General features: G+C 40.9%; 2 protein-coding genes across 2 annotated transcripts; one reads left to right on the forward strand and one right to left on the reverse strand.

Moving 5' to 3' along the window:
- Positions 1-6,628: 6,628 nt before the first annotated feature.
- On the reverse strand, positions 6,629-8,638 carry LOC117492672 (potassium voltage-gated channel subfamily F member 1-like). Its single transcript, XM_034143063.1, has one exon. The coding sequence runs from the start codon at positions 8,630-8,632 to the stop codon at positions 7,133-7,135; it is 1,500 nt and encodes a 499-aa protein (XP_033998954.1). The 5' UTR covers positions 8,633-8,638; the 3' UTR covers positions 6,629-7,132.
- Positions 8,639-10,885: 2,247 nt separating this feature from the next.
- Positions 10,886-17,949, forward strand: pdia6 (protein disulfide isomerase family A, member 6). The gene is made up of 13 exons (XM_034143064.1): positions 10,886-11,013; positions 11,324-11,465; positions 12,121-12,178; positions 12,812-12,938; positions 13,586-13,689; positions 13,808-13,959; positions 14,378-14,492; positions 15,135-15,275; positions 15,658-15,742; positions 16,248-16,320; positions 16,402-16,560; positions 16,646-16,742; positions 17,256-17,949. The coding sequence occupies exons 1-13, from the start codon at positions 10,995-10,997 to the stop codon at positions 17,331-17,333; spliced, it is 1,350 nt and encodes a 449-aa protein (XP_033998955.1). The 5' UTR covers positions 10,886-10,994; the 3' UTR covers positions 17,334-17,949.
- Positions 17,950-17,956: the final 7 nt, after the last annotated feature.

The following is a 17,956-nucleotide window of genomic DNA, read 5'->3' on the forward strand; positions in this document are numbered from 1 at the left end:
GTCCCTTGAGGCCAATTTCCTTATATAGCTGTCCATACATTTATCAGCAGAAGAGACACAGGGCCACTAAAACATGGCTGATGCAGTGAAATGTGCCCTTTGTGAGACATTTTGAAGTGAGGACTAACAGCAAAGGACATAAACTAAGTGACTGAGTGGGAAAGGAATAACAACTTGGAGCAGACAGTAAGCAGACCCAGTTTTAGCTCTTTATTATGCAGGTCGTTGTACACAGGAGAGCCAGAGTTTATTTATTTTATGTGTTGTTGTTTATAACCTTCTAATTAGATTCAAATGCAACGGGTGGATTGATTTTGAATAAACTTAGGCAGCTTTAACAGGCTTTGAACAAGTTATTTGAAGCAGTCTTTGGACCTCAAAGCCCGAGTTCATGTGGGGACTGGCAGAAATGTGAAGTGTGTTATTTCAGACAGTTCAAAGCAGTCAGTCAACACAACAGTAATCAAGAAGCAACACAAAACACACCGCACCTAAATAACAATTCAAACATCACAACATAATACATTACAGGGTAACAACATGAATAAATGCATCAGGGTTTCTGACTTTTAATTTATATATTCATAAGTGAGTACTCGGGGGGGACTCGCGGGGAGACAGTCGAGTGTAAAGAAGGGATTTCACATTATTTTCAGCCCTCTGTGAAGTTGGTTTAAACAAAGCCTGAGGGAAACAGTGCTGCATCACTCGTCGTGTGACCTTCACTGCTGAACATCAATGATATTTTTTATTTAACCTTTAGAGGAATATTTGATCAGAAGATCATTGAAACGCTTTGGCTTTCAAATCAAAGCTGGAATGATGTGGTGAAAAACATAGCTTAGCGTAGAGACAGTCAGCAGGGGGAAACGGCTAGCTGTACTGTTATTTTTACATTTCTATATGTGCGATAAACAAACATAATGTGTTAAATAGCTTTTATAGCTGCTTGTGGGCATCTGTTTTGGACATTATTTAGATGAAGTGTTTCTTTTGTATCGATTCAATGTGAGACAACAGACCCACGCTGCAGGCTAATCAGTCATTCATTCCTCTTTTGTAGGCTTTTGAAACAATAACAAACGAAACCAATGGAATATAATGAGAGAATGTAATGGATTCGACCAATATAACAAGTTCATTTACAGTTTGATTGCTTTCCTTGGTTTACTGTTCAATCTATAATTATAATCAGGTATTTTCCACGAGGCAGGATCGTTGGATAACTTTCCCTGAGTTTGTATTCACAGAAACTTGGCTTCTTCTTGGGGCAGCAGTGGGCTGGTAGAGGGCAGGGATGTTATGGAGATATTAAGTAGGAGCCACCACACATTCTTTTAGTGAGTAAAGGCCACATCACCTCCTTGAGGCTCAGCATTTAACTGTGATGGCCTGGAGCCACCGGGTTTTTATTTCAGATAAAAGGCACAGCAGTATTCGCCTCGGGTAACAACCTGAAAAAAGAAGAAGATATAACTTGCATGCCGAATCTCAAGAGCTCCCGCTGAGACTGGGCAGCGTTGAACTTTTCTTCCATATTCTTTATGCGAACGATTTTCTGCACACTGAATATTATGTCAACTGAGTCTACACTATCTATCACACATTTGCACACACTATATTTTCATCCAAAGGTAATACAAGACGAATGTTATCCATTAGGATACTCACGGATGGTTTGAAATAAATAGGGGATTCACTCACAGTATCAGTACACCCCCAGCTATCACTCAGTATTCTCCTGCCGCTGTCTTTGAGCAGAACTTTAGTGTTTGCAAAAACCCTCATACAATTCTCTGCAGGAGCTTTGATTCAGACCACATCTTTATTAGTCAGTCTTGCGAAAAAGAAACCGGCTCACCAGTGAAATCTCTTTTATAGGCAGATCTCTCTACTCATATTCCACTTCCTCTTACATTTTCCCTTTTTATAAGTCCAGGGTTATGTACCAGCAAACAGTAGATGGCTGCACTCACTGGTCAGTCTCTGGGTGCAGAGCCACAGTCGTAGATTTGAAAGGAGTCCTATTTGTATTGGCACAACTGAATTGGCTTTAATGTTTAACACTTTACATTGACATCTTGAAAGAGTATGGCATAGTCAGCTGCAAGACTATTTAGTAATGCATCTGAAACAATATACTGTCAGGGCATAAGTTACTCAAAATGTTATTATTTTCTGCAGGGGCCATGAAAGTGCAGACGTGATGATTTTGCAAGAGTCGATCAGGACAGGTGGGAGAAGTGATAAGGTTAGTAGAAAGAGAAGATGTGGAAATATTTTTTTCTGCAGATTTTTAGAAGGTTTTTTACTTTTATAGAATACGGACAAACAGCTAATGTGCACACAAAAGTCACTTTAAGATTGGGCGTTTCTGCATACATGGACATAGAGATCAAAATTAACTCATGAAAACATTGTTATAAAAACTTGGCAGTCATGTCTTTCATCAAGTCAACGTGGCTTTTAAGCTGTCAATCTGTTTAGATACTTCTTTAGTTTCAGAGATTCATGTATAGTTATTTCAGGGGAATAATTGAGTAGTTTTACGTGTAAGAACGAAGAGACGGAAACAGAGACAAATGGAAAGGCCATTGATGCCATTATCATGACTTCTTATTTGCTGTTTTGACCTTGTACTCTTGCTTTCTGCCATTTCTTTACCTTTCAAATGCCATGTAGAATGGAGGGACAGAGATAATATGAATAGAAGGACATATTTAATTGTATGTAATTATTGTCATGCAATTTTATCCCGCTCTCTGCCTGAATCGAAGTGCTTCAGGGTGCACCTACGCAGCGTTTTAAACCTAAACTGTTGAAAAAATGAAACTCATTTGCTCCTAAAGCATGTTTTTTCTCTTCCTTTCCAATCTGACATAAGGGATATTACCTTTTCCTTCTCCTGCAGCTGAAAATATCTTTCAAACAGAGATAGTGCACGGAGGAGATGGGCTGTTAAGCCATATCATTATGCAAACATATTCTTATTCAAATGAATGTGTTTGACCATCTACTGCAGGATATAAATCCATAAAAGATATCCCATTTCTACCATTTGAGGGGAGAAATAATCTGCTTTTAGTGTGGCCTTGAGAGCAATCTCTTCCGGATGTGTTTTGAATGCCTAATGTTCTTCTTTTCTATTTGTTGGTCTTATTTTCTTTCCTCATATTGGAAATCTTAGTCTTTGAACATTTCACTTTATTAGATTTGCCAGTCTAAAAAGCAATCATAATACTTAATTTTATGACTGAAACTCTCAGATATAGTGGAAATTGAAATTAGAAATGTGAAAGGACAATTTTCTTCTCCTATTACAGCTACTTTTTAACAGTTGTAAAACAATCATTAAAAAGCAATAAAGATCCTAACACCAAAAGACTCTCTAGGAACGTGCTTGCAAAACCAATTTAACTGAAGTTTGTAAAGAACCTCCATTTGTATGTACCATTTGTTTCCTACAGGGATTCCCCTATTTTTAGATGTGTGGAGAAGAAGATCCCCGCCCTAAAGGTCAACAGAGAGGGGAGCAGCGAGAGGCAAGAAAGGTCTCTGTGTGTCCGTGCTGTCATTAAAATGGTTGGGAGAAACTCAATACCAACATGACAGTACGTCACCAGAAAACAATCGGCACGAGTCAGCTGGATGGGACACGTGTGTTTCAGGAAACATTTTGATCACCTTAAACACTTTAGATGGCACCTAAATGTCTAATGTGATAATGCTTGTTAGTATATTGTATAAAGTGTTTGAGGGTTGAGGCAGAATGTCATATCCTGTTTATTCACAGCATCCTCCAAGCCGGATACATAATTTAACACTAGATATAATGACATTTTAAAGTGTGATATGGAAACAAACATAGCATGCTAGACTTTGCCTTGTTAATTATTCTTCCTCCATAAAAGCAAAGATGTAAATACCAGTACACATAAAATAGAGAAGTAATATAATTGCCAGAACTTTCCTCGAACACACACGAACACAGAAAGGCATCTTCTTAGACTGGTTAAAGGATTTAGACTATTCTGTGTTGCCTATAGACAGGTATCAGACTTATTTTTAATTCAAAGGCACAAGAGACAAGTAAAAATGTTGTCCACCATTTCTTCAAAATGGTCCAAAAATCTAAAAGTAAAGCCTGTGTCTCAAAATAAATTGCCTATGAGCATCTAGACATATTTATTGATTTAGTAGCAACAACCAACATTCTCACAATGACTCTGACTATTCTTGTGAAGGGATAATGAGCACAGTTTTGAGTAAAGGCCCAGGAATACCTCTCATCTTACACACCCACTGAATGCTGCAGATGACCAACATGTGGGTGTACAAATTGGTGATTAGCCAGCGTATCGCAGCAGTTCACTGCATCACACATGGCTGTGGGTATATGGGTAAGGAAGTGTGTGTGTATGCAATTATTTGTGTGCACTTGAAGGTAGGCGGTGGAGAGGAGAGGGGATGTTTGTACACTGCAGTGTGTTTGTATATCTAAATTTGAACCTGAAGTCGCATGTGTATTTACATGCATCTGCTGGAGGAACATTGTTCTGTTACACAATACATGCCTTTGACATTCCAGCTCCGCCTGTCAGCGGTCACAAAGGCCTTTCTCCCGGGCTTTGACATGTGTGAATCTGCTGCTGGCCTGCAGAGATAGCAGAGTGCTGTTAAGGACATGAGTGGGTGGACAGGCTGCGGAGACCTGCCGGACCTCCATCATGATCTGTCTTTCAAGCGGCACAACTTAAACTGTTGCTCATTCAAAAAAATCAGCAAAGAGCTTATACTGAATGAGTGTCCTCCAAACAATCTGACATCCTGTCCCAGTGATTGATGCAATGAGCAGGCACTCTGTCAGTGAGGCAGCAGTAAGATGTATCACTCCTCTTCATTCGATTAAAATGTGTGGGTTGTTGTAGTAATCACACTTTACATTTTACTTTTTGGAGTTTTACTTTCAGGTACCAACTCAGGCAAAACAAAGCATGTTTTTACATTCAAGACATTTCATAAAATGTCACAAAAAGAGACTGGGCACAGGAACACAGTCTTGATAGAAATCATACATTTCCAGAATCTAACCACTGACATTTGAGACATGACATCTGAATTAAATGTGTCAAACTTTAATTATATCTCCCCTACCGTGCCAACTAATGTAGTTTCTAAAGATTGTTTTTTGGTGCAGAACGTTTCATGTCACTTAGAGTAATGGTGTAGGAGTTGAGACCTTTCAAACTGTGAAACTCTAACCTTTAAGTACTGTATAGTGCCCATCAAGCCAATTTAGAGATCATTTTTAAACATGGGGCACAGTGTGAATGCAAATCATCCTTTCAAGTTTCATCCAACTAAGAGCAGTAATGCATTAAAGGGGACCTATCATGCAAAATGCACTTTTTGATGTCTTTTATACATAAATATGTGTCCCCGGTGTGTCAGGGAACTCACGCAGCGTCAGAAAATAAAACCCTCTCTCTTTTCCTCCGTACCCAAATCTCTAAAAACGGGGCTACAACGGAGCTGATCCAGATTTGCGTCCGATATGACGTAATATCGGAAATGTAGGCTGGCTTTACACCCACGGCCCTATCAGAAACAATGCTCAACTGTTTTGGACGTAATATGGTCGGTGCATGCATCGCTAACACTCAGAGCTAACCTGTACTGGAGAGTGTGTGAAGAAGCAGGAAATAAAAAGAAACTCACCTTGTGGTATAACCGGCAAGAGAGAAAGCCTTTGAGCTCCATACTGTTTCAGAAATAATCCTTGATAATCCATGATATGGCGTTTCATCACCGCAGTATCTGCCGGTAGAATCTCCCGCATGAGCTCAGCCCTCTCCTTTTTTTTTAAGCTATATACATAAAATCAGCACTTTTGAAACAGGAAGTGAAATAGAGGTATATGAGGCATGGCTAGAATGGGTGATCTGTTTGGTATTTTGAGCAAAACACTTCATAGACATGTTTTTTTAATATATTTGTATATATCTGAGACCTATGCTATTGCCTAAAAATAGCATGATAGGTGACCTTTAAGACACATGTTACACACTGACACTGCCTATTGATACTCTCACACCTTTTATTTGAGATGATAATGTTTCCTGATATTTTTTATTTATATTCTCATCTTTTCCACCCAGACGTTCAGGTTGGCTAGCCTGCACTCTGAAAAAAACTCAGGTTGAAGTTTAATAATTTAACCATTGGGATATTTTTTTTCTCTAACCTCTAGCCTGTTGCTTCTTCCCCTCGCCCATATCTTGGGGATCCAGTTATTCCACTAGACCTCCGGGGATGATTAGAGTTGTGACGGCTGCTAAAAAATGTAATGTTCATATCCTGGAGTCATGTGAGCTTCTGACACAGACACTGCTTTTATCATGCCTGCAAAGCAGATGGGTTTTATATCTGATATAATACCTCATACTAATGCAGTGTCGGTTACAGAAATTACATTTACGATCACCCGCTGAAACAGAAACAAACTGTCCAGATGATACTTTATTATTCTTTACTATACCCAGTATCTTGTTTACCATTAATGTATCTTTATCTTTATGGCTCTATAAGTCTCTATATACCAACAGGCTTTTCTTCAGTTTTGTTGTCACGCCAGTACACCCTCCTTATAAACATACAAGAGTTTTTCTCTTTTCTCCTGGTGGAGATAAGAATCTTTATTATAAAAAAAACATCAATTTTGATACACAATATAGTATATATCTGTACAAAGGAATAGGCTACAGTGCAGTCTTCAGTAGGAGTGTGAGGATTGGGGATGGGGTTGTTATATAAGGAGCCTACATGGGGGAATTGGTGTCTACTGGCAGTTCAAACAAAATTCCCCAACCCTAGTCACTGCGCAAAGGCACAGCTCATAAAGTCAATATCTCACACTTATGTCCCTTTAAGGCGCAATTCCTCAAATGCATTAACGCTCCTTTAGAGAGCACACTGCAGCTCTATCATTTAACGAGGCTATTTACAATCCAGTCATCGTGGTACCATTAACCCTGAAATGTGCGGGTTAAGTTTGAATAGGTCAAATATGAATGATTCATTCGATGTTTTGTTGTTGTTGTTTTGCTGAGTCTTTTTTTGGAGTCTTTAGTGTTTATGAGATGAAATACTCAGAGGCCTCGGCTGTGCTTTCAAAGCTTGTGTCCATGCTGGGGGTCTGGACCCCCGCCCCTCCTCTAGGATCCTTCAGTAAGGGGATGTGTGTGTCGCTGTGACAGGAGCGCATGGCGTGGTCCCACACTCCGGCTCCGCACACATGTTTATGGGCAGCGGGAGCCGCCTCCAGCTCACCCTCGCCCGAGCGCAGAGCCATCAGTTCAATCTCATGCTTGGCAGCGGTCTCCAGCACCTGTTGCTTGTTGTAGAACAAAACGAAATTGTTGATGATGGGGTGTATAGGCAGCGCTATGGCTATCACCCCGCACAGAAAGCTGAGGGCAGCATTGCACCGACCTAAAGTAGTCTTGGGGTAGACGTCTCCATATCCCACCGTGGTCATGGTGATCACAGCCCACCAGAAGGACTGTGGGATGCTGGTGAACAAGGTCTCCGGGTGGCTCTGCTCCATGGTGTAGCCCAGTGCGGAGAAAAGGAAGACCCCCACGCCCATGTACATGAGGAGAAGCCCGAGCTCTTTGAAGCTGCTCTTCAGAGCAGATGTGAGGGTCTGGAGTCCGGAGGAATGTCGTGCCAGCTTGAAAATGCGCGCAATGCGCATTATGCGTAAAGCCTGCACCGCTTGCTGCACGTTAGCCAGCTCCATTACTCCTGTGCCGAAGGAGGTCAGAATGAGAACCACGAAGAAAGGCATGATTGCCATGAAGTCTATGATGTTCATGAAAGCCAGGACAAATTTCATTTTGTTTGGTGCGGAGATCAGGCGCAAGATGTACTCGATAGTGAACCAGCCGATGCACAACGTCTCGATGACCTCCAGAGTTGGGTTCTCCGTGAGGTTACCCTCCGAGTCCTTCACCTGCAGGTCGGGGATGGTCCCTACACACATCACCACGGAGGAGACGAGGACGAAGATGAAAGAAACTATGGTGATTATGTGCGCAGGCAGCGAGGACTCCGGCTTCTCCATCAGCCTCCAGAGGCACATCTGGAAGCGCTGCCAGCCAGCTGCAGACGGATCTCCCTCTCTGTCCACCAGGATAGTCCTCACTTTCTCTGCGATCTCTGCAAGTTCATCCTCTACCTCATTCAGGTGGCATTTACAACAGTCGTCCAGAAAATCAGGGTCGATCTTCCAGAACTCCATCTCCTTCATAAAACAAATTGGACAAATGCCTCGTTTTATGTGAATCTCTCCATAATAATACAGTTCAATGATACACTTAAAAGCTTTGGGGTCTCTGTCAAAATAAAATTCCCTTGTGTCCGGGTCGTAGTCGTCACATAGTGAGGATATTTCTTCAGGGGACTTAAGTGAACAGTCCACCAGTTCTGCCAGCCGCGTGTCCGGGTAGCGATTCAACACGTCCCCAAACAACACCTGTTTCACACCGCCGATGTTGACAACAATCTCATTCTCTTCACTGGCTTCAGATCCGTTGCAGTCTGCATACCGCGTCCTCTGGATCCCCCACATTTTGTTGACAACAAGTCCACCAAATAACAGCCCAGGTGATCGAGATGCACTGTCAAAGTGAAACACAAGTCACCAGAAACCCTGGTGCTGTGCGAAAAACATCCAAAACCCTCCAATCTGCGAGTAAATGATATGTTTGCTCAGAGGTGACTGCAGCGTGAAGTGTTCTTAGCGCCACACAGCCGCGTCTGACAGAGAACAGTACGCCTGTGCGCTCTGAAAAGTTGGCATTGAAGTGCGCGTAATGTCAAGTCAGCCATAATCAAACCACTAGACTTCCGGTGAAAAACTTTCCAATAAAAGCCTATCTGCCTAAGTTATTTTTTTGCTACACCTCCAAACGTTCCTTAATGTAATTTGAGCCCATCATATTTTAAATTGTTCCATCCATCAGTTCACCTATCTTAATACTTAGCAGATGTCTCAAAAAACGCTTCCCATTATCAAACCTTTATTTTTATTTTCATCTAGTTTGCTGCATGTGTACAAGCTCACACATGGATCACTTACCTAACTTCAAATAACAGACCTTCAGCACAGCCATAAGAACATTGAGTTATCTGGCCTTTACTGTTATCAACAGGCTTTGATTGCAACAAAACAGACCATGCTTTTATTTTTAAGTCTATCCATGTGTTCCGGTTGATATGTCTCTGTGTGGTTGTATTGACGCAGCGCAGTGAAGCCAGGCGCAGCACATTATAAATGTATGCTGCATGTACAGTAAAGAATTGTGAAGTAGCAAACAGGAAAATCACAGACACGCACTCCGCTGGGCATCCATGCCAGCCAAGCTCGACTTACAACTATAAGTTTATGGGTAATCGATTGATAGGAAACAAAACCAGAGTTTGTTTTTGTTCATACACGGACCTAGAGGCATTATCTATCATCCATTTTGAATGTATTGTAGGCTATCACCAAATAAATCATACAATTCCAAATACACAGAGGCTTAGTTAGTGAGAATATGGGCTCTGTAAATATAGTGCATCAATAACAATAATAAGAATAAGAATAAGAATAGATATTATTATGGTTGTTGGGTTATTATTATTATGGCTATTCTTTTTTGTATTATTGTTTTTTTTAGCATTATCTTGCAATAATTCATTAGGTTTTATGAGGCTACTCTCCATTATAACTGCAGAATTTGATTTGTAACAACTTGAACTCTGAGTTATCTGACCAGTTCTGCATGTGCATTCAATGAATTATGAATGTTCAGTCAGACAGACCATGACACTACTTTGCTGTGTTGTCTGTCTCCACCTAGTGGCAGAACCTCCACAATACAGTATCCTTAATACTTCTGTTGTTCTGCTTTCAAAGTATGGTGGAAACTACTGATGATAGGAATCCTTTAACAAGTGATTAAAACAAAAGGATGTGTTTGTGTTATAAAATACTGTCACTTCTTAAAGCCAAAAACTACCAAAGTAAAACCTGCAATGCAGTGGAGTCAAGTCAGTGTCTTTATAGTGTTTTAACCTTCTGACAAGAGTAACAAAAACATCAAGTTAAGCTTTAATTTTTGGATTAAGATTAGTAAATCAACTGTGTATTACCGCGAATCTATCAAATGTGAGGAGAGAAGTAGTCATTAAATATTGTAATGCTGTAGAGTTCACATTTGAGGTAGCTACTTGTACTTTACGTGAAGGTTTCCATTGTATAATTTTATACTACTCTACACGTCTACTGCAATTATACAACTGCTGAAGTAACTTTGCAGAACATGAGTTTGTAAAATGTTATGCATTGCTTAAAAACACACATCCAAAAACATATCCAAAAGTATTTAAAGGCATAAATTAGCTCCTCTCTACAAAATTAAATAATGGTTACACGATGTTGCATCAGTAATACAAATTCCAGTCCACACTGACAAGGGCTGTTTGTGAGTACTTTTACATCTGATACTCAACCAATATATTTGATTATACTGGCAATACTTTCTGTCTGTATTTGTATTTTTGGTTCCATTACTGCCAATCATAATAATGAAAACACAACAGTAGCTTTTAGTAGCCTTTTTTATGTTGAATTTACACATCACTTTACTTTCTATTCTGTATAAACATGATGTACTCTTGCGTAACACAATAAGAGGTACATCCTTGTTTTAGTTAATGCATCTTCACTGATGCAATTTACATGCTCCCTTCTTTATCCTCCACTTGTCTTCAGCGTACCGGTTCCCCTTAAACTACACGGCGTTCGCTGATTGGCTGAGGCTCAGCGTCGCCGCCTGTGGACCAATCAGCGTGGGCCACGGTGAGTTTTTCCGATGTACTTTTTCTGAGGGAAGCAGTGGCAGCAGTTTCTAACACAGAAGCCTTGCAGAGAGCAGCTATTAACCATGAGATCGTTTATACTTGGTGAGTGAAAGCATTCATGTAACTTATTTCCTGTAATTAAAGTAGTTTTGTTTATGTTGTAACGTGAGGTGTGCTGGGGTGTTTAGGCTACTGTGGTTAGCTCGAATAGCTAAGTGCACAGAACAGTGCCAGGCCTGCGTTATCGTTGAATCAATTGATAAATAAACGCCAATTTCACTTGCTGTTACATCATTCTGCATATAAGCTGTGTATAATAGCCTTACAATGTCATTTCAGTGCCAAGACCATTCCATTGGACACATTTGAGCATGCATTGTTAAGTAAACCTTGTTGTCTCCCTTGTCCTCAGGAGTGCTGGGCTGCTCCCTGGTCCTCTCTGCCCAAGCCTTTTACTCGGCCAGTGATGATGTTGTTGAGCTCAACCCCTCCAACTTCAACAAGGAGGTGCTCCAGAGTGACAGTCTGTGGCTGATTGAGTTTTACGCTCCCTGGTGAGTCCATGTAACTTTGGTGGTCAATATTCAGTGGCAACAAGTGTCCTCAGATCAACCTGGTAGTGGCACAGGGGCCATAGTTTTCACTCATTGTAGTTGCTCCTCCTCATAGAAACATTAACCATATGATCTGTGGAGACTGGTAGTTCCTCATTTGGTCAGATTGCATTTACATCTAAGTTTATTTTCAGGTAATTCGAAGTGCAGGATATAATGGCACAGGATATAAACAATATTCAATGTGTTATACAATAGGTAGAAGTAGACAACATGCTTACACACACTGAACACAACACACTTTAAAGAAAATGACTTTCTTCTGAAAAGTGGCCCTTTTTTATTTAATTTGGATGACATGGCTGTCATGGGAAGAATCTGCCAGGTCAATAACATGAAAAAGCATGTTGCATATTTATTCAGTGGCAATAAAAGGGTCCATAAAATGCTTTTATATCCCAAGAGCGAAGTAAATTGTGAAGTGAACAAGTATCCAGGAGATTTACCTTCCTAAGCATGTTAACAGAAAGTGAAATGTGTTATATAAATACAGGGTGTGTTGATATTCAGTCATTTATTTTGGTATTTCTATTGTAATTAATCACTAACCATCAATGTTATTCAACCCCCTTTCTTCTCTTGTTCATCACCACAGGTGTGGTCACTGTCAGAGTCTGACTGCTGACTGGAAAAAGGCTGCCACTACCCTCAAGGTAAACAAAACGCCATCTGACATTTACCAGTCAAATCAAATATCAGTACGTTTTGTTTACTGCAATTAGCAATATGACTCATATGGGTTAGACGATGTACTTTCCCTAGATGATTGCAGACATGAAAAACTAATTGAATAAGGAAGATATAATGGTATCAGATAAGCTAGAGGTATTATTGTTTATTTCACTCACGGCAAAGACAACATTGAAGATGCATCCCGATTGCGAGGTTCACAGCTCTGTTCCCCCTACGAGTGTTTTAGAAGTTTGTAGCTCAGCAGTGAGAATAACAGCAAACAGGCGTGAGGCGTGGGCAGATATGGGACTGTAGTCAAATATTAGTGAGTCTTGTTCTTATTTGAAAGTTAATATTATTCATTGTTTATTTCATGGAATGTGCTTTTCCGCACATAGTTATCACCTCAGATTTTATCTATCCAAACAATATTGTATGCGTGGACAGATCCTGCATACATAAGTGATTGTGGCACTTGTTACTGTTTATCGATGCGTCACTTCCAGAGTTTGTGAATCAGCACACCAATGTTCTGTGAGGAAATGAATAACAAGCTTGCTGTAATTAAAAGTTGAGACTGCACTCTCCAACGTGTCTGTTCTGAAATCCTTCAGGGTATCGTGAAGGTTGGGGCCGTGGATGCAGACCAGCACAAGTCACTGGGGAGCCAGTTTGGCGTCAAAGGTTTCCCCACCATCAAGGTCTTCGGAGCCAATAAGAACAAGCCAGAGGACTACCAAGGTACACTCGACACCTCTGCACCAAAAAAATAGCTTCCGTTTTTTTTTTTTACATCTTCAAATCTAGAGTAACCTTATCAGGCCCTGCTAAAAGCTGTTTCCTCTTAGGCAATGAGTCGAAAAACGTAATTGCCTTTTAGGGTATTTTCTAAATGTTGGAGTTATCAGAATCCGGTTTATTACCAAGTAGGTTTACACATACAAGGAATTTGCTTCGGTATAAATGGTGCATACAAAAACACAGAAGAGAATACGTTTATTTTTACAAGGAGCAAAATATGGTGCCATTATAAAAACTATTGTAACAAATAAAAATAAAGAACATTTTCACACAAAATACACATATACAAGAAACTGAATACCGTACAAATACTATATTCAAAGTGGAGAACTTTGCAGATTTAAAAAGAGGTATTGTGGAGCAGAACTGTGCAGATGTTCAAGGGGGTTGTGCAGGATTTACAGTATTATAAAGAACAAGATATTGTTTGCATGATGTGCATTAATTTAATGTTTTTATGGGGTGGATAGTAGAGACTGCCAGGGGGGGTCCCAGGCCTTGTTAATGTTTATTGTAACAAAGTCTTTAAGTTTCTATAATACATGTTTGGTTGGATTAACTGAGCTCTGCATCTCTTTGCTCTGCAGGGGGTCGCACTAGCCAAGCCATCGTGGACGGGGCGATGAAGGCTCTGAACAGTCTGGTGAAGGACCGGCTGAGCGGAAAGTCCGGCGGCTCCGGGTACAAACAGGTGAGCTCCAGCAGGGATCCTGGGGAGGACATTTCTGACGCAGACTCATTATTTAAAATGAATAAGATCAAACACTTCTGACAGCATTGATGAGTGACTCTCCACTGCCTCCCAACAGAGCGGTGGTGGTGGTGGTGGTGGTGGTGGTGGTGCTGGCAGCAAGCAGGATGTGGTCGAGCTCACTGATGACAACTTTGACAAGATGGTGCTGCAGGGTGAGGAAGTGTGGCTGGTGGAGTTCTTCGCCCCCTGGTGTGGACACTGCAAAAAGTGAGTATGGTGTCCAAATACTGCAGAGCTAATCAGGGTTTGTTTGTGCTTCTCGAAGAACTGAAATGCGTTGTTCGATAGACTAAGCAATGTTTCTTTCTGGATAAAATGGCCCAGTACATCTGGATATTCCACGGACCAGATTGACAACACTGTTGGAAGTATTATTCAGTAGACTATTATCTTCATTAAAACTGTTTCTGAGATCTGAGCTGTTTTTTATTTCTTTAATGTGACACCACTCTGGAACTTTTTCTACGTTGGAGGGCAGCATTTCAGAAGCAGATGTTTAAGAAAGAAGAAAACATCTTATTTATAATTTAAAAAATCTTTACTGCTGAATTATTCCTTTTTAGTATATCATAGTGTGTGTGTGTGTGTGTGTGTTTTAAGCGTTGCTCTCTTATGTGGTCCGCAGCCTGGAGCCTGAGTGGACAGCTGCAGCCTCAGCTGTGATGGAGCAGACCAAGGGCAAAGTTCGTCTCGGAGCAATGGACGCTACCGTCCACCAGGCGGTGTCCGGCCGCTACGGGGTGAGTGAGGAGTCACTTGTGGGGCAAAGTTCTGACAACTACTGTAATGAAAGTCAAAGAAAAGTTAGAACGTCCTCCTTTTTCGTGATACACGTTGGCCACAGCTGCAAATTATGCTTTTAACCTTGGTTTAGGTTCAACTAAAATGAAATAGCCAAATTAGTCTGAACTTGATGCTGTGATGTTACACAAGCTGTCAGATCTGTTTGCACGAGTGGGTTTGACCTTTAATCATCCCTGATGGTCTAATCTGAAATCTTGGTACTAAATAGTTAAATGAGTGTTGTTGTTTTTTTATATAAACTCAAACATAGACTTTAAGAACAATAAATCTGTTACTGAGAGAACAAAGCGATTAAACCAGGTATGCAGTAAGTCAGAACATGTATTTTCAATCAGGCATGAGGAAATCTAACTTGTTGATTCTCCTAAGAATTTTTTTTCTGTACTTTTTTATTTCTTGCTCCATGTCATGCTGTTCCAGGTACTGATAACATTTGAGTTTAAGCAATCATTGCAACATCAAAATAAATGAAAGGGTATTTTACCAATGTTGAATCTCTAGTTTATTATTAATGAGCAACTGAATCAATGGCATTTATTTGCAGCACTGGAAAAAAATATGTGTCTTGTATTTTGTAGATCCGTGGATTCCCCACCATCAAGATCTTCCGTAAAGGGGAGGAGCCCGAAGACTACCAGGGAGGTCGCACCCGAGGAGACATCATCGCCAGGGCTTTGGATCTGTTCTCCGACCACGCTCCTCCTCCTGAGCTGCTGGAGGTCAGTGCACTCGCGTTCTTGCGTCATACATTGGTGGATGAAAGTTTATAGTGTTGACATTAGACTATATTCACAAAAGCGATCTAGAAAGGCAAAAGTAAATCATCTAGAGGTGATATTTTTTGCATTTTTTAACCACAAGAGAATCCCTTTTTTAAATATATTGTGCTACTTAGTTGATTAAACTAAAGTTCATTCTACCAGCAATTAAACATTCCAGTCAAACAACAATACATATTATATATCTGTGAAGTGTTGCACGATAACACACCTCAAAGGGGGAAACAATCTCATGGATCATATGTATTCGACCCTTTGATGTCTGTCTATACATGATATCAGTTAAACTAAATCAGTTTATAATGTTAATGTTTTTTCTCAGATCCTCAGTGAAGACACATTGAAGAAGACCTGTGAGGACAGTCAGCTGTGTGTAATCGGTGTCCTGCCCCACATCCTGGACACAGGTGAGACCAGACTGTCACAACTCTCACCCTCTACACACTGAGCTCTAAAATTCACCTAAAGAAATATCTGTTAAGTCACTCTTGTAGAAAGAGGTACATGTTCCTAATTGAGGCTCGCTGACGAAAGCTCTTGTATTTGCAGTATTACGTACTAGATGTCTTTTCTTTTCAGTATCTGCTAGAGTTGCAAGTGAAAGAGACGACAATCAAACTTAAAAAACTAGTAAAAGTGAGATCTAAAAATAAACCTTCAAATAACACGCATCACCATAGATGGCGCCAAAGAGAACGCAACGGAGACCTTTGAGATTTTGACACTGAATAAAAACCAAGCATTTCATAACTTTAAGATGATTAATTACCTCAATTTGTTGTGTTTTTTCCGCTCAAACTTGTTTAATTGTTATACTGTGTTATTCAATAGCTAATCCAATAACTGCTGAGATCTATTACTAACAATTCTTGACTCACTCGCTCGCCATCCTCTGTGTTTGTATCTCACCAGGCGCAGCAGGTAGAAACGGATACCTGGAGGTGTTGACGAAGATGGCAGAGAAGTACAAGAAGAAGAGTTGGGGGTAAGAATGATAGACCAGTCACAGGTGTTTATACAAATGACCTCTTATGACTGTGGCTAATAGTCTGTGTCTCTCTATCAGCTGGCTGTGGACGGAGGCGGGCACTCAGATGGAGCTGGAGGCCGCTCTGGGGATCGGAGGCTTTGGTTACCCGGCCATGGCCGCCATCAACTCACGCAAGATGAAGTTCGCTCTGCTCAGAGGCTCCTTCAGTGAGACGGGCATTCATGAGTTCCTCAGGTACATTTTCTTTTTTTAGCATTACAAAAATATCTAAATAAAATGACGCCTCAAAGCTGAACGATGTTGTTCATGTTCTCTTCAGGGAGCTTTCTGTGGGCCGTGGCTCCACTGCCACTCTGGGAAATGGGTCCATGCCCAAAGTTCACACTGTTGCACCATGGGACGGCAAAGATGGACAGGTGAGTGGATCAGACCAGAAATCACATGATGGGCAAAGATGGAAAACTAATGACAAAAGGTTTACAGCTGTTTGACAGAAAGCTTGAAGCTTTCATCAAAAGTCATAGGATTGTATGTTATTAAAGAAAAGTCGTCAGTGTAGTTAAATACCAGTCAAAGTCAGTGTATAGTCCTGACCTGCGGCAAAGTCAAGAAAGCGAGTGTCATGCCTGAAAGACATCAGAGGGGATTTAATGCGTACTGCTTCAGCCTTAGCTACCTCTACCTGCTCCTTGCTGCATTCATGCACACAGAAGAACAAATCAGGATATCAATAAATCATGATTATGTAATATGGTAGTTGGGAGTTCTCCAAAAACCTCTACATTTGGTTTCTTTTTGAAAAGTCCATGTGTCTCAGTTTAAGAGTTGTTTTCTCTTTTTAAAGATCTACTAATTTGGATTTTTTTTTATTTGAAGTGAAATTCTAATCCCATGCTTTGCTAACAGTTGTCTTTGATTATATTCTGCAGCTTCCCGAGGAGGACGACTACGACCTCAGTGACGTCGACCTGGATGATGATGACTTTTTGTCTAAAATTGAGTTATGAGCCCAAACGGGGCGGGACCTGATCCAGGCCGGCAGGTGGAATCTGGTCTGATCCGGTCCTGCGCGACCCGCCTCCTCTCTCCTGTGGACGAATGGGAGGCCCGGTCGCCCAGTTACTGAAATTTTCCAGAAAAGACACAAGAGACACCTGCCGTTTCTCACATCTGTCAATCACACAGGACCAGGAGGGAGGGGGGGGGGGGGGGCTGTGTCGTGTCCCTGGAGTGACCCCTGCCTCACATACCTGCTGAACGTCGCTGATTTAAACGGCCGCCCCCAGCTGAGGAGAGGAGGGAGGAGGTTCTGAATGTGGCACTTCAGTCGTTCATTCAAGTCTTTTTCAAACACTGTTCCCCTCTCCCCTCCTCAGCCCCCCTTAAAAAAACCTATTTTATAATGTGGACTTGTCAAAGGAACACTTCAATAATCAACCCTAATGTGACTTATATCTTTTTTTTCTGTTTTTTAAACCCGTAAGTGAGTGTCTTGTTGGGTTTTACATCATGTCTTTCCAGGACAAGGGGATATCGTGGGACTTCTTGTGTAGATTTTTCTTACACGACTTTATTGTGTGAAAACAAAATTTTTGTTACAAAAATAAAAACAGATAAAAACAATCACAGC

Source organism: Trematomus bernacchii, unplaced genomic scaffold, assembly GCF_902827165.1.
Source record: "Trematomus bernacchii unplaced genomic scaffold, fTreBer1.1, whole genome shotgun sequence".
NCBI lineage: Eukaryota > Metazoa > Chordata > Actinopteri > Perciformes > Nototheniidae > Trematomus > Trematomus bernacchii.

Coding starts and splice junctions, on each gene's coding strand:
- LOC117492672 (XM_034143063.1), bottom strand. CDS start 8,632: ATGTGGGGGATCCAGAGGACGCGGTATGCAGACTGCAACGGATCTGAA.
- pdia6 (XM_034143064.1), top strand. Junction 12,179..12,811: donor AGGCTGCCACTACCCTCAAG/GTAAACAAAACG, acceptor GAAATCCTTCAG/GGTATCGTGAAGGTTGGGGC. Junction 16,321..16,401: donor TACAAGAAGAAGAGTTGGGG/GTAAGAATGATA, acceptor TCTCTCTATCAG/CTGGCTGTGGACGGAGGCGG.